We start from the raw sequence: 16,003 nt of genomic DNA, 5'->3' as shown, positions 1-16,003 counted from the left end.
AATGATCATCAGGTATTATTATTATTATTATGGAGGAAGATTGTTTAAAAAAAGAAAAGTGTACAGTATTTGTTAACATTCCATTTTTATGTGGACACGCCCACCAGTTAATTAAGTATGCCTGGTTTGCCTGGTGGGCGGTGATGGGTGGGGAGGGGTTAGGGGAGGGTGATGATATTGTGATGTCACTATATCACAGTTTGACTGTCAAGGTTTCAGCCTCCAGGAAGAAACCCTAAATACAAAGGGGAAGACGTCATTGCAACATAACAACCACACCAAGGGGTCTTATGAAGTACCGTCACCTCATAAACACATGAAAAACTGGGGAAAAAAAATATTTTTCCAGTTTTCCATGTGTCTATGAGTTGACAGTACTTCATTAGACACCCTGGAGTTGTTTGTATGTGCAATGGTGTATTAACTTTGTATTTAGGGTTTCTTCCTGGAGGCTGAATCCTTGACAGTCAAACGGGTCAATGAAGTAAACAGTAATATAGTGACACCACACTATCAGCCCCTCCCCTAACCCCTCCCCCTTTATCATACAACTACAGCTGTGGGTGCGGCTTCAGTTCAGGTGGATCACCACCCATCACCACCCACCAGGCAAACCAGGCATACTTAATGAACTGGTGGGCGTGTCCACATACAAGCATGATTTTAACAAATACTGTACACTTTTTGGGAAAAGTTCTTCCCCCTTATATTGTAATAATACCTGATGATCATGTTTTAGGGTGGAAAAGAATGGTGGCACTCCATCTTTAAGATTAGGAGTGAAGTCATGCTTGTGGTCCTCCACCTTGAGCTGTCGAATGTTTGGTTTCAGAGCACGCCTCGTTGGGTTCTATAGTGCTCTATATAGTGTTGATTTTGCCTGAGAGAATTACAGTCTTCAAATATTGCATTCCCTGACAGTGTCTTCTCGCATCGTGCAATTCTCTTTCCTTCTGTAATTTTGTAAACACAAAAGTTGAAAATAAATATTTTTGCTAAACTACGTCTCCATCGTGTTTACTGTTTATTGTATGTTGTATTAAAGGTATATTCGGTGATTTTCACTTAATTCAAATATCCCTTTTTTTTTGTTTTGTTGTGATAATCCTCCCTACTATAGAGTGTGCTGACCATATAAGGAGTTCGTCCCTGTCCCCAGTTAATCCCTGGGGGTAAAAAAAAACCCTGTTTTTGGCTAGGTGGCAAAGCCTTCATCCAATCAGGAGAGAGAGGGGCCTTCCGCCAATCATGATCGAGCCTTGGTGTGTGCGCTGTTGGCCTGTTGCTCCCCCCACTGTAGAGCGTGCATCTTGTTGTTACCGGGGCAGACGGGGGGGGGGGGGGGGGGGGGGGGGGGTTCCAAATCACTGAATACTCCTTTAACAAATGGGAAATCTTTTAGTATATGAGTAAGGAAAAAGAAACATTCCATTCAACAATACAGACAAACAAAAGGAAAGGAAACAAAATAATGAAATCACACCGCTGCCACTTTGACGGCACTGCATGTGACGTTGCTCAGGAGGTAGAGTGACCGTTTGGGAAGAAGACGGTTCCTGGTTCCATCTCCGACTCCTCTTGTGTCCTTGACGAGTCGCACCGGATTCATTTTTCATTCATTTTCATTCCATTCATTTTCCCATAGACGTTTCAGAAAGTATTTACTATTTATTTAAAGCCTCGGACAAGCTAAGGCCAACTTGACTCCTGACAAATCATGACAATAATCGCAATTCTTTGGGCTGAACAAATCATTTGAAAGAAGAAAACCTCTAACGTTCTAATTAAAGCATCAAAACTTCTTCTTTTTTGTCATGATTTGCATGGTTTCCACTGGTGCTGTGCTGTCTCTGTGCGTATGTTGTGTGAATAATGCAGAGCAACTTGGATATTATATAGGTACTGTATTATAGAAGGAAAAAGTCCTTCTGCACACCTACAGTGGACACTGTCTTCACTTGGAATTCAGACCGTCATCAGGCATGCCTGATGAAGGTCTGAAACTAATTCTAAGTGAAGACAGTGTGCGGTATCCTTTTCCAGATAGAGGTACTATAGAAATACAGTGAGTTCAATACAGAACTTTGCAACAAACACCACGCTCAGCCTGCATGGCCACTGAATCCCTCATGACACTGCAGTTTTACAATTACAATTTAGGCATTTTTAGGATCTGAGGATCTTATAGCGACTTACGACTGCATCGTTATTCAACCATTTTCTGTAGCCTGGGTTCCAGCCCGATTCAGCGGATCTGAAATGTCACTTCAAAGTGACATTTCAGATCAGCGGAACGCAGCAAATCAGGTTGGAACCCAAGCTACATTGTCTGACCAATATGCAGAAAACATAATGGTTATTGCCTTGGAACTGACATCTACTAGTACAACCACTTAAAATGTGCTGGTAATATACAGTAGGCCTATTAGTAATATTAGTTTAGATGACCTGGGGCTCCCAGGGCTCTATATTTGGTCCACTCCTTTTTCCCCTCTACACCAAATCTCCTCTGATATACAAGCTCACTCTTTCCCCTCAATCCTTTAGCTGTAAATACGTTTGCTGCTACATATCTTAGATTGGATATCTTTGCTGAATGTTCGCCCCAGAATGAGGACACTACAGGGTTGATAAGAACATTTCCACAGTATATGCCTGCAAAAAGCAAGCAAGGGAACCCACCTGCTACAGCATAAAACATTCAAATGCGAATGCAGATGCATAGAGAAAAACTGTGCAAACGTGCGTAACGGTATTTCATAACATCAAACCTGCATTGAACCGGCCTTAAAAGGATCCCTGGCTAATAAGACAAATATGCCTTAAAACATTATAATTGCCCTCTATAACTAAAAAAATAATATATATATATTTTTTTTTCTTTCATAAATAAAGAATCTTTCACTCAATAGAAACTGCTCCTGTCACAAGTTGATGATGTCATATATGTCCATATGGTCTAGCCCTATGGAATGTATGGAATGCATATGCTAATAAAAAACAACGTAATACTTCCTAAGGATAATATGAGCATCAAAGCAATATTATATTTTAAATACTTTTTATTAGCACGTGCATTCCATATATTCCATAGGGCTGGACCACACATTATGACATCATCATCTTGCAACAGGAGCAGTCCCTATTGAGTGAACGATTCTCTATTTATGAAATAAATAAAATATTTAAGTTTTTATTTTAGTTATAGAGGGCAAGTACCGTATAATGTTTTAAGGCATATTGCGTCTTATTAGCCAGGGATCCTTTTAAGAAAACACACATGTGCAACATTTGTGTTACGGCTGAGATATTCAACAAAACCTTTCTAAGTTTAAATATTTGATTTTGTCTGCCTCCAACATATTGTGACTGTCTACTGACTGTCTGTCATCGCTTTAGACCACTAGGTCACTTAATAGTTTGAATACATGTAATTAATGATGACTCGTTCCGGCCATTAACATTTAGTGCTATCATTTATTGAAAAATTAGGACCTAATTCACACCAGCATTTCTTCCAGTCGCCAGCTCTTATTTTGAAAAGCCACATTTTCAGTCGACCGGATGTGGATTATCCCAGCCAGCTAGACGGAGCCGAGACAAACTTTGTTTACATGATCGATCTATGCTGGAGCACTGGAGAGCTCCACATCGCCGTCTCTGTGCCGTCAAAGAAACGCTGTTTTTTTTTTTTTTTTAAAGATATTGTTTTTGCGGCTTACGCCTTTTATTGATTTTTGAAGGGACAGACAGTAGGCTGACAGGAAACGGGAGAGAGATGGGGGGATGACATGCAGTAAAGGCCGTGTCGGGTCCGGGAGTCGAACCCGCGGCACACTGCGACTGGATTACCAGTCCGGTGCCCAGACCGTTACGCTACGGCCTGGGCCAAGAAACGCTGTTTTGACCAAAATGCCATCTGGGACAAGGAATAGGAGATACAGGCGATTGAAAGAAACGGATAGAATGGATTATTATGGCGACGACGATCTAAGATGAACGATCCAGTGCTGTGCTAACAACACAGCTAACTAACCGGCTAACGTGAGTAGCATTATGGGTCGCTCGATCGAATGCACTATAAAAGCGCAATTGCCGAAGGGCTTCGGCAATGGCGTTAAGCGTCAGTATCAAAATTAGGCTTCAATTGCCGAAGGGCTTCGACAATGGCGCTGAAAGTATTAAGTGGCTTGTTCTGTTGGTAATTGTACTCTCAGAATAAATGTAGCCATCTTTCATTTTAATGTACAGTATATGACAAAAGAGGTGCTACATTTGTGCGTTGTGATAACAAGCTTGGTCCACCCACAATGCATATACAGTACGCCTTAGAACATTTCCACACTCCAAAATTACCCCTTTCAAACCCCTCAATAGAAAAATAGTAATACATGTGGAGTCATTTTTTCACATCTACATTAAATATATGAAGGGACAGGACATTTTAACAGTCTGAGTGAAGCAAGCATTTTCAATGTCACACAACACTTTCTAAAATAGTCTTTTCATTTTCGGTTTATGTTTTGTTATCAGGAACACGATAATGTGTTGTTGGGCATAGTAAGGATAACATTACACGGCCTATTAAATGTGTACAAAAAACAAACAAACAAACAAAGAAAACGTCTTTACAGTCTTGTGACTATAGCCCTTTGCCAGAACCAGGGTCCATATCTCATCACCAGTCATAAACCCAACTCTTGCGCTTTCATTTGTACCAAAAATGTATCCAGTATTTGCATATCTTAAGTGTATTTCTTTAATGTATTTCCTAAATATCTCCTAATGTATTTCCGGTATACTGAAACTGAATGTTATTTGAAGTGGTTCGATTGAAAAGTGTGCGTGCGTGCGTGATTGATTGGTGTTTGATTAGTCCTAGCCTAGAAGCTTTGCAGTGAAACAGCAGAGGGTGAGTTGGCCGTGGTGGGGATACGTTATAGCCAGTTTAGCAAAATTAGCCACTAGCCGCTTAAGTTAGCCAGCAGTTGCGGTACAAAGTCAGCCAGCGCTTTATTAGCACCTAGTTAGCAGGTAGCCAGTGAGTATACGACAGTGCGCTTTGTTCAGCCCGGCGTAGCTCGCTATAGTATATAGCCAAACACGCCCCTTATTAGCGGCCCACGCTAATGTTACACGTCTTGCAGCTGGGGTCTTTCTTGGCGTTGACGGTCGACAGGCTCATGACCTGACCGCTGATGCGCGCCACCGCACCCAGGGCGAGGTCCAGCGGCTCCGTGTAGATGACCTCCAGGATGACGTCCTGGGCGTGGCGAAAGGTCAGCGAGCCGCCGCCGCCGCCCGCCGCCTCCTCCACCTCCACGCAGGTCAGGAAGCGGTTGTTGGCTCGGTCCAGGGCCGGCAGTCTGCCCTGGCAGAAGCTGTCCCCTTTGGAGCCCCGCGGGGCGAGCACCAGGATGACGTAGTGGTACGCCGTGTACATGCAGTAGAAGTCTCCGAAGTACAGGTTGGTGTCGGCATTGAAGAGGGCCTCCGCTCCCACCTTGCACACAAACAAAGAGTTGAAATACAAGGAAATAAAGTCTCTGTATGGCACCGCAGGGGGTGCAGTGTCCGGCGTCGAGACTATCGGACCAACGGTTGTCCGTAACCGCCCGAAAAAGGCCTCCACACACCCCCCACAGGGCATGTACTTCGTATGCATTTACAACTTGCAATCGCTCCAAGTATATAGGCCTTCCCCACGGGCACCGCTCTAGTTTTGTAAATCCTTTCAAAAGGAAATATTCTAAAAGAATACAGCACTGTTTGTCTTTATAGGAGAATCAATGATTAGGTACTGAATCTATCCGCACACTCATTACGTGCCGTACTGCATTACGGCACGTATACCATATGGCCACAAAACTGCCCGATCAGCAGGTGCCCAATCTGCCCATGCAGTTCTATTCCTAGCTGACCGGACGGACCGTTTGCCTATACTACTCTCTCCCTGGTCCCGTCCTGCCTCTACTATCACTGTCAAATAATGGCTTAATAAGAATGCTCCCAAGAAAAGATAACGTTTGTTTTACTTCATATAGAAGTAGAATTGGCTGCCGACCCCCCATCTGAAAATATGTTGTTCCACAAGCTACGACGAGCTTGTAGATCTGCTATTTTGTAGATCTGCTATTTTTTCAACAGATAACGTTTCAAATAATGGTTTAACCCATTTTGGGCTTGTCGTGCTTTAGCTATTTAAAAATAGCAGATCTACAAGCTCATAGCGCGCCACCGAGTGGCGCGCTACGAGCTTGTAGATCTGCTATTTTTTGAAAAATCAAAGACACTTTTAGAATCTGATCTCAGGTCAGAATGGGTTAATAATGAAACTGTCAGGATGTAATAGACCTTTTTAGAATCTGATCTCAGGTCAGAATGGTTTAAAGTGGTCTAAATGCATGGCTTATATGATTGAAACATAAGCCGTGGAGGTTGTGGTGCACCTGGAAGCGGTAGGGTCCATATGGAGAGTCCTGTGGGGGTTTTCCTGTGTTGAACTCCGTGTTGCAGCTGAAGTAGATGCCCTCCAGTTTGCCACTGATGGGGGAGCCATGACTCCCGCTGCTGTCCTTCACCGAGGGCTGCATCCTGTTGTCCTGACCGTCTCTGGAACGACACGCAGGAGGAGAGGCCTGGTCACATTTAGAACGCACACACACACGCATGCATGCACACGTGGTAGGTGTAGGCTAGGCTAGGCAGGCAGGCAGATCCAATCAGGGAGAGGACACGCACGCATGCACACACACACACACACACACACACACACACACACACACACACACACACACACACACACACACACACACACACACACACACACACACACACACACACACACACACACACAGAGACAGAGACAGAGTCAGAGAGAAAGAGTCAGAGAGAGAGTCAGAGACAGAAAGAGAGAGATGGAGAGAGAGAGAGAGAGAGAGAGAGAGAGACAGAGAGAGAGAGAGTCAGAAACAGAGAGAGAGAGAGAGACAGACAGAGAGAGACAGACAGAGACAGAGAGAGACAGAGACAGAGTGAGACAGAGACAGAGAGAGAGACAGAGAGTGTCAGAGACAGAGACAGAGAGAGAGAGAGACAGTCAGAAACAGAGAGAGAGAGAGACAGAGAGACAGAGAGACAGAGAGAGAGAGAGAGAGAGAGAGAGAGATACAGAGATACAGAGAGAGAGAGATACAGAGAGAGAGAGAGATACAGAGAGAGACAGACAGAGACAGAGACAGAGAGAGACAGAGACAGAGTGAGACAGAGACAGAGAGAGAGACAGAGAGTGTCAGAGACAGAGACAGAGAGAGAGAGAGACAGTCAGAAACAGAGAGAGAGAGAGACAGAGAGACAGAGAGAGAGACAGAGAGAGATACAGAGATACAGAGAGAGAGAGATACAGAGAGAGAGAGAGACAGAGAGACAGAGAGAGAGAGAGAGAGAGAGACAGAGAGAGATACAGAGAGAGAGAGAAATACAGAGAGAGACAGACAGAGACAGAGATAGAGAGAGACAGAGAGAGAGACAGAGAGTGTCAGTAACAGAGACAGAGACAGAAACAGAGAGAGAGAGACAGAGACAGAGAGCGAGAGACAGACAGAGACAGAGAGAGAGAGAGAGAGAGATTCCCTTGATGCTTCTCTGTCTCTCCAAGAATAACGCAATCAATAATGCACCGTCTCCTGTTACACAACATTGCAGGTGTGAGACGCACGCACGCACACACTCAAGCACACACACGCGCACACACACACACACACACACACACGCACTCACACACACACGCAGTGTGCACCTGGCCTGCTGGAAGTAGTCCTGGTGCTGGTTTCTGTAGAAGTCTGTGAAGGGCAGCATCCTACCCGACGTCACCTCCGCCTTCTCCAACAGCTGACCCATGTGCACCATGGAGTAGTCTTTAACACGCACGCACGCGCACACGCACGCACGCACGCACGCACGCACGCACGCGCACACGCACGCACACACACACACACACTCATTTTAATTATTTTACGCACAAAAGGCGGAATACACTAGATCCAAACAGAAGAAGGTTACATAATACAATGATGTAATAATCAAATACAACTGATCTTTTACTGCAGCCGATATTGCGATTTAAAACAATTCTAAACAATAATAGACCATGAAAAGTTCAATCATACTGTACATACACTTCATTGCAGGCAGATAACGTAAAAAAATAAAATAATCTATTCGGAACTTTGCGATTCGGTTTTAAAACCCATTTTGGGCGGGAACCCCTTTTGGTGTTTTAAACATTATGTTATAATTAAGCTATTGAAAAATAGCAGATCTACAAGCTCATAGCGTGCCACCGAGTGGCGCGCTACGAGCTTGTAGGTCTGCTATTTTTGAAAAATCAAAGAACGACTGACATAGAAACATAGCTTTTTCAGAAAACTGTCAGGATGTAGAAGACATTTTTAGAATCTGATCTCAGGTCAGAATGGATTAATATCGTGTCATTATAAATCGCAATATATCCATGAATCGATTTATTTTGCCCATCACTCTCTCTCTCTCTCTCTGACTATATCTCTCTCTCTCTCTCTCTGACTATATCTCTCTATCTCTCTCTGTCTCTCTCTCTACCTGCGGTGCAGAACTCCGTGATGTCGCTCCACGGTGACACGGCGTACTCTCCGTCAGGCTGCTTGGCGGCGGTCTGCACGGCCACCGTGTACTCTGTCCTGGGGCTGAGGAACCAGTGGCCGCGCACCGTCATGGGCAGGGGCACCGCGCGCGCCACCAGCTTGGTGGGAACGTCCTGCAGCGCACGCACACACGCACGCACGCACACACACACACACACACACACACACGTTTTAAAATCTCCATGAATTCAAAAGCTTCAAGTGGAGTGTAAATTAAGTATTTCTGCTCATTCAACTCTAGTATACAAAATGGAACCAAATGGACCCGTTGACAGGTGATATTGGACCAAATGGACCCGTTGACAGGTGATATTGAACCAAATGGACCCGTTGACAGGTGATATTGGACCAAATGGACCCGTTGACAGGTGATATTGGACCAAATGGACCCGTTGACAGGTGATATTGGACCAAATGGACCCGTTGACAGGTGATATTGAACCAAATGGACCCGTTGACAGGTGATATTGAACCAAATGGACCCGTTGACAGGTGATATTGAACCAAATGGACCCGTTGACAGGTGATATTGAAACAAATGGACCTGTTGACCTGGTGATATTGTCACAGTATCTTGCAGGAAAGACATCAGGTTGACATGGAGACGGTGTAGGACAGCGCCGGACATAATAGGAGACAGGACAGGGGAGGACAGACCATGCAGGGGCTGCACGTGAGGTGGTGAAGACAAGTGTCCTATATTAGTAGTAGCCTTGCCGAGCCATGAGGCCCATAGGGCAGGAGCCTATCTCCTGTGTCTGTAGCGTGAGGCAGCTTGATGTACAAGTACACCCCCTGGACATGACGCTAGTATGTCGCAGGGACTTACCCCCAATCCAATGGGTCCCATTTTTAGAGTCTTTGGTATGACCCGGCCGGGGATCAAACCCCGACCTCCCAGTCTCAGGGCGGACACTCTAACCACAAGGCCACTGAGCTGGTCAATATGGTCCTATATTAACGACTGCAATATTATGAGAGATTTTATTTTCTGTGTAGTTTGTCTACCCCCATACATATTATACGAAGGACAAACAAACAAAAAACATTCTTTGATATTCAAAATACGTTACGTTTGCACTCTAACTGGATGCCAGCCATCTTGAATTTTTCGGGGCCAAAACGAAGTCTTATGATTAAACTGGTGTCCGATCTGGAATCCTCATGGTTGACTTGTATGAAAAAGTGTCTTCATACTTCATGATTCGAGGTAATCTGGATGAAAAGTTCATTTTTGGTTCATTTTTGGTGCCGGCCAGGCGCCATTTTGAATTTGGTCTAAATCTTGCATAAAGGGTCCAGGGAGAGGTCAAATCGATCATCAAAACATTGTTGCCATGTGCAGAGGACGGTCACAGAACACTCAGTTTGGGACTCAAACGCTGACACTGTCATGTCCTCTCATTTGGGTTCACCGAGTGTTTTCAGACAGCTGTCCAAACAGCAGACACGGGGGGTGGGGGGGGGGGTGAGGGAAGCACGAGATCACTAAGAGGATTAAAGTCATGACTCATCAAATCAGTCGCCGTCATGGAAACCATGCAGTGTTACAGAGCCGCCAGGAACAGCTTGTCAGAAACCGTATAGCTCGTTACCTTAAGGAGGATGTACGACGCCATACGGTTTGTATGTGGAGGACATGAAACTGAGGGCAGTGCTGGAGAACGTATATAGGCTACTAAAATGTTTTCCTTAAGTAAAAGTATTAATACTGCAATGTAGATGTAGGCCTACTCCGTTAAAACTAGACTAGGCGCCTGCAGGCCCGGCCCTTCCTACAGGCCGACGGAGCGCCATGGGGGGGTGGGGCAAAACTCTGTCTGCCCAGTCTTCCCCCAGTGCCTCTCCAATGTCTGCCCAGGGCCATATAGTGACTCCCCAGTGCCTCCCCAGTGTCTCCCCAGTGTCCCCCCAGTGTCCCCCCCGTGTGTCCCCAATGTCTCCCCATATTGCCTCCACAGTGCCTCCCCAGTGTCTCCCCATTGCCTCCACAGTGGAGGCCGCTACAGATCTCGCTTGCAGCGCCACCTATAGGTCCCAACCGGCCCTGAGCTCACATGCCAGTGCCATCTACCTCCTCCTAATCTCCCTGTCCGTGTGTGATTGGGTGACTGTCACGGGGCAGCCTGTGCCCAATAGACAATATCAGGGACCTTGCACACAAAGACCCGCAAAGTCAACTTGATCAATAAGCAGCTAGATTGGAAGTGACGGTTCATATATATATTGTACAAATGACATTTTTAGTAATTCACACAATGATAGAGACAGTTTTAAATATGTTTATATCTGTATTTATTGACACTGAAGTTGAATTATGTTTGCCACCTGTCTCCCTTCTGCGGTGCTGGCACTCCTCTCTAGATTGGAGGGTGCCAAGTACTGTAGAGGAGGAGGGTAGAGAGGGTGTTTGTTCCTGTTATTCTGCATTTTTCATTGTATGTGTTTGGTGCCTGAAATAATGTATTGACTGGCATTTATTGACCATAAGTTTATAGTCCAGGCAAACTAGCGTTTCAATCAAAAGTAATTGTAACAAAAGATTTTTCTTCACAGACCATTCCTATGAGGTCTCCAGAACAACATACTAAAAGTCCCAAGAAATCCCAGTTGGGGAAATATGTTTAATTGCATTAATCCAAAATGGCCGCCAATTGGGCTTATTTGGCCAATCTTGGAATAAATTTTTGACCATCAGGTAATTTTAACAGATTTTTTTCTGCACAGACCATTTCTATGAAGTCTCCAGAACACCATACTAAAAGTCCTAAGTAATCCTAGTTGCAGACATATGTTTAATTGGCATCAATCCATGATGTCTGCCAATTGACACCATTATCAGAAATATTGCCATTCTTAGAATAAATTCCTGGCCAAGAGGTAATTGTAACAGGATTTTTTTCACCACACATCATTTCTTAGAGGTGTCTAGAACAACATACTAAAAGTCCCAAGAAATTCCGGTTGCGGAAATATGTTTAATTGCATTAATCCAAGATGTCCACCAATTGAGACTATTATAAGAAAAATTGCCAATATTAGAATAAATTCCTGGCCAAATGCTAATTGTAACAGGATTTCTTTCACCACACATCATTTACTCGGCATCAATCCAAAATAGCCACCACATTATTATAAAATGGCATACATTTGAATGTTTTTAAGTGATTTATTTTGGGACAGAGTGGTTAATACAAAATGGGTTGCAGTTTAATTGGATACAGCTCATAGGAATTTGTGCAATGTTTTTCACCATACCAATTGTTGGTTGACGAACTATATTACAAATGTATTAGTCAGAGTCCTACAAGAATTCAAGCTGCCGAGAGTAAATCCTCTGTATAAAATTGGAAACAAATTAGAACCTGGCAACTATACCACCTACCAACTAAAGTGCTATCAAGTCTAGAGACTAGACTAACGGGGGAACCGGGGAACATCTCCTCAGACTCCATTGTCCCGGTGTTGGTACTTTGCGCTCCTGAGTAGTTATTTTGTACATTCACATATGTTAGTGTGGGACGTCCTTGTGATCAATGCCTGTGTATTGGTTCCCACAGCACCAATTTGCTGGCTGGCAGTTCTTGATGCCAATGTCCTGCTACAGGTATAGTCTCATTCTCCTGGCTGACATTGTCTGGCTCAGGGTGGTATCCCCTCATACTGAATTGTAGGCTATACAGTGCTGTGTTACTATTCGCCCATTGGGCCATGGCTCATTCGTCCATGACTGGTAACGTATGTGCCTGTGGAATGGGGAACCCGGGTTCATCTCCCGCCCCGGCCGTGGCTACATTGGTGGCAGCGGTGTGTATGGTTAACCTCTACAAGTATGTTCCCGCAGGCGACACAGACCTTTATAGTAGTCGGCAGCTCTGTCAGTCTCCCTGGGGTGGAGGTCCCCCAGTCAGTCGAGCCTAGCTCCTGGCTGGCACGCGTGGACGCGCTTCCAGGTGGGGCGGACAACTGTAGGCTATACAGTGCTGCGTTACTACTCGCCCATTGGGCCATGGCTCTTTAGTCGACTGGCTACAGAATCTTGTTGGTAACATGTTGAGAGACTTCTGCAGGGTTGACTTCAGGGTCCATTCTGGTGTAGCACCCGTCTAGAACCTTCTGGAGGGTTGGCTTCAGGGTCCATTCTGGTGTAGCACCCGTCTAGAACCTTCTGGAGGGTTGGCTTCAGGGTCCATTCTGGTGTAGCACCCGTCTAAAACCTTCAACAGGGTTGGCTTCAGGGTCCATTCTGGTGTAGCACCCGTCTAGAACCTTCTGCAGGGTTGGCTTCAGGGTCCATTCTGGTGTAGCACCCGTCTAAAACCTTCTGCAGGGTTGGCTTCAGGGTCCATTCTGGTGTAGCACCCGTCTAAAACCTTCTGCAGGGTTGGCTTCAGGGTCCATTCTGGTGTAGCACCCGTCTAGAACCTTCTGCAGGGTTGGCTTCAGGGTCCATTCTGGTGTAGCACCCGTCTAAAACCTTCTGCAGGGTTGGCTTCAGGGTCCATTCTGGTGTAGCACCCGTCTAGAACCTTCTGCAGGGTTGGCTTCAGGGTCCATTCTGGTGTAGCACCCGTCTAAAACCTTCTGCAGGGTTGGCTTCAGGGTCCATTCTGGTGTAGCACCCGTCTAAAACCTTCTGCAGGGTTGGCTTCAGGGTCCATTCTGGTGTAGCACCCGTCTAAAACCTTCTGCAGGGTTGGCTTCAGGGTCCATTCTGGTGTAGCACCCGTCTAGAACCTTCTGCAGGGTTGGCTTCAGGGTCCATTCTGGTGTAGCACCCGTCTAGAGACTTCTGCAGGGTTGGCTTCAGGGTCCAGCATTCACTGCCATAGAGGAACAGACTCCACCGTTGCATAGAAGAAGCTGAGTTTGATCTCACAGGGGAGGTTGGAGGGAGATCCATACACTGACCATGCCGTTCAGGGACCTCCATGCAAGTGCCTTCCTCACTTTCAGATCTTGCTCCGTTCAGTTGACCCATGAGCCCAGTTACTTGAAGTCCTTGACTTCCTTCAGCACAGTGCCTCCTGTTGTTGTCAGAGGTGGATGTTCTGGTGAGATGTTATAGGTGATAACCTCCTATAGCAGCGTGATCTTGTAGATCGGCTGTTTTTGGTGCACACAGTTTTGCAGCATGACCTCGTAGATCGGCTGTTTTTGATGTCATTTGCATGTTTTTTGGACAACATCTGTAGGAGTACTGTTGGAAAAAAGGTGTGCTTGTTCCACGTTGTCGGAGAGCAGGCTGATGTTGTCCGCATAGTCTAGTCTAGTCTGTGCGGACAACAGTCTGTCAGGACTACTTTGGTATGTCGTCTCGAGTCAAATGCCTTTGAAGTCAATAGAACTGAGTATTATTATTATTATTACTATTATTACTATTATTATTATCATTATATTGTAACTATTCTTATTTAGTTTCAGTTTTGGAAAGTAATTAATAGGTGAGTGGCAACTAAATTGTTTGTTTCTGGAAAAATGATAACGATTATTAATCTAACATTATTAATCTAACATTAAAGGTATATTCAGTGATTTCACTTAATTCAAATATCACTTATTTTTTTGTTTTGTTGTGATAATCCTCTACTATAGAGTGTGTTACACCCAAAAACGAAACCTAAGGTTTTTTGAGTGAAATCACTGAATATACCTTTAATCTAACATTAATGTTAGTTATAAATGTAATGCCCATTTGGCTTGTTAGCTTATAACGAACAAAGTGCTAAACAAAATGATGACCGTGTATAGGCCTACTGATGGCAGCGTGTTCTATAGTCTAGATAGAACATGATAATAACAGCCTTCAGTTATATTGGTTCAAAATGGCTAAAATACACAGTATTGTATCTGAATATCCTCAGCTCAAAATATATTTGGAAGTCAATTGAAATCTCAGACGAATGAAAATTGTGCCCGTCATAATTTGGGTAAATATTAGCGCGTTTTACATAGGCGTTTTACATAGATTGTGCATTACATTCACCAATTCACACACAGATGGTGGAGGGAACCATGCAAGGCACCAACCTGCAGATGCAATCAGGGGTTCAGCGTCTTGCTCAAGGACACTTTGTCACTAACTCTGGGGGAGCCCAGGTTCGAACTGGGAAACTTGCGGTTCCCATTCGGCCACACTACCTCTGAGCCTCTGCTGCTGAGCCACTAATTGGCAGACATCCTGCATGGATTGACGCCAATTAAACATATTTCCACAGCTAGGATTTCCTAGGACTTTTAGTATGGTGTTCTGATGACTTCATAGAAATGGTCTGTGAAGAAGGAAATGATGACCTCTTGGTATATGGCATTTTTTCCTGATAATAGTCCCAGTTAGTGGCCATTTTGGATTGATGCCAATTTAACATATTTCTACAACTACGACTTCTTGGGACTTTGTGTTCTGGAGACTTCATAGAAATGGTCTGTGAAAAAAAACAGTTTCAATTACTTATTGGTAAGGAATTTATTCCAATATTGGTAATTGGCCATGCATTCTTTTGAGAATATCTTATTGGTGGACATCTTGTATTGATGCCAATTAAACATATTTCCGCAACTAGTATTTCTTGGGACTTTTAGTATGTTGTCCAGGAGACTTCATAGAAATGGTCTGTGAAGAAAAAAAATCTGTTACAATTAACTCTTGGTCCGAAATTTATTCCAAGATTGGCCATTTTTCTCATAATAGTCCCAGTTGGTGGCTATTTTGGATTGATGTCAATTTAACCTATTTCTGCAACTACGATTTCTTGGGACTTTTGATATGTTGTTCTGGAGACTTCATAGAAATGGTCTGTGAAAAAAAAATCTGTTTCAATTACTTATTGGTAAGGAATTTATTCCAAGATTGGTAATTGTCTATGCAGTTTCTGAGAATAGTCTTATCGGCGGACATCTTGGATTGATGCCAATTAAACATATTTCCCCAACTGGGATTTCTTGGGACTTTCAGTATGTTGTTCTGGAGACCTCATAGAAATGGTCTGTGAAAAAAAATCTTTTGTTACAATTACTTTTGATTTTAGGTCCAAAATGAGCTAGAATGCCTGGACTATTTAGGAAGCAATTAGTAATTGTAGATGAACTCATGGGCCCGGATTGGCCTTTGTATGAGATAATTGATACCAATAATTACTGTGATTGTGTTTGGTTTGTCCCACCTGTTTAAGAGCAGGAATGCTGCAGGTGAGGAGAAGTTCAGTGTGGCAGTGTTTTCGTCGACTAAAACTAAGACGAAAAATGTTCGTCGACTACCTTTTTCCACTGACGAAAACTAAATGAAAACTAAGCTACGATGACTCAAACTAAGACTAAATATA

The 16,003-nt window shown here is 44.2% G+C and overlaps 1 protein-coding gene across 1 annotated transcript in view; it reads right to left on the bottom strand.

Annotated features, from left to right (window-relative positions):
• Positions 1-4,308: 4,308 nt before the first annotated feature.
• Positions 4,309-16,003, bottom strand: part of LOC310874190 (phytanoyl-CoA hydroxylase-interacting protein-like) — a 29,821-nt gene continuing 18,126 nt past the window's right edge. Inside the window, exons 3-6 of the mRNA XM_083786896.1 lie at positions 8,620-8,794; positions 7,799-7,916; positions 6,450-6,612; positions 4,309-5,503 (exon numbers count right to left, since the gene is read on the bottom strand). Coding sequence (XP_083643022.1) covers positions 5,114-5,503; positions 6,450-6,612; positions 7,799-7,916; positions 8,620-8,794 — 846 coding nt within the window. The 3' untranslated portion in view covers positions 4,309-5,113. The remainder of the gene's footprint in view (positions 5,504-6,449; positions 6,613-7,798; positions 7,917-8,619; positions 8,795-16,003) is intronic.

The sequence above is a fragment of the Protomyctophum parallelum genome, assembly GCF_964188405.1.
Source record: "Protomyctophum parallelum genome assembly, chromosome: 17".
NCBI classification, from domain to species: domain Eukaryota; kingdom Metazoa; phylum Chordata; class Actinopteri; order Myctophiformes; family Myctophidae; genus Protomyctophum; species Protomyctophum parallelum.
The sequence above is the reverse complement of the archived record's forward strand: the minus strand, read 5'-3'. Positions and strand labels throughout refer to the sequence as shown.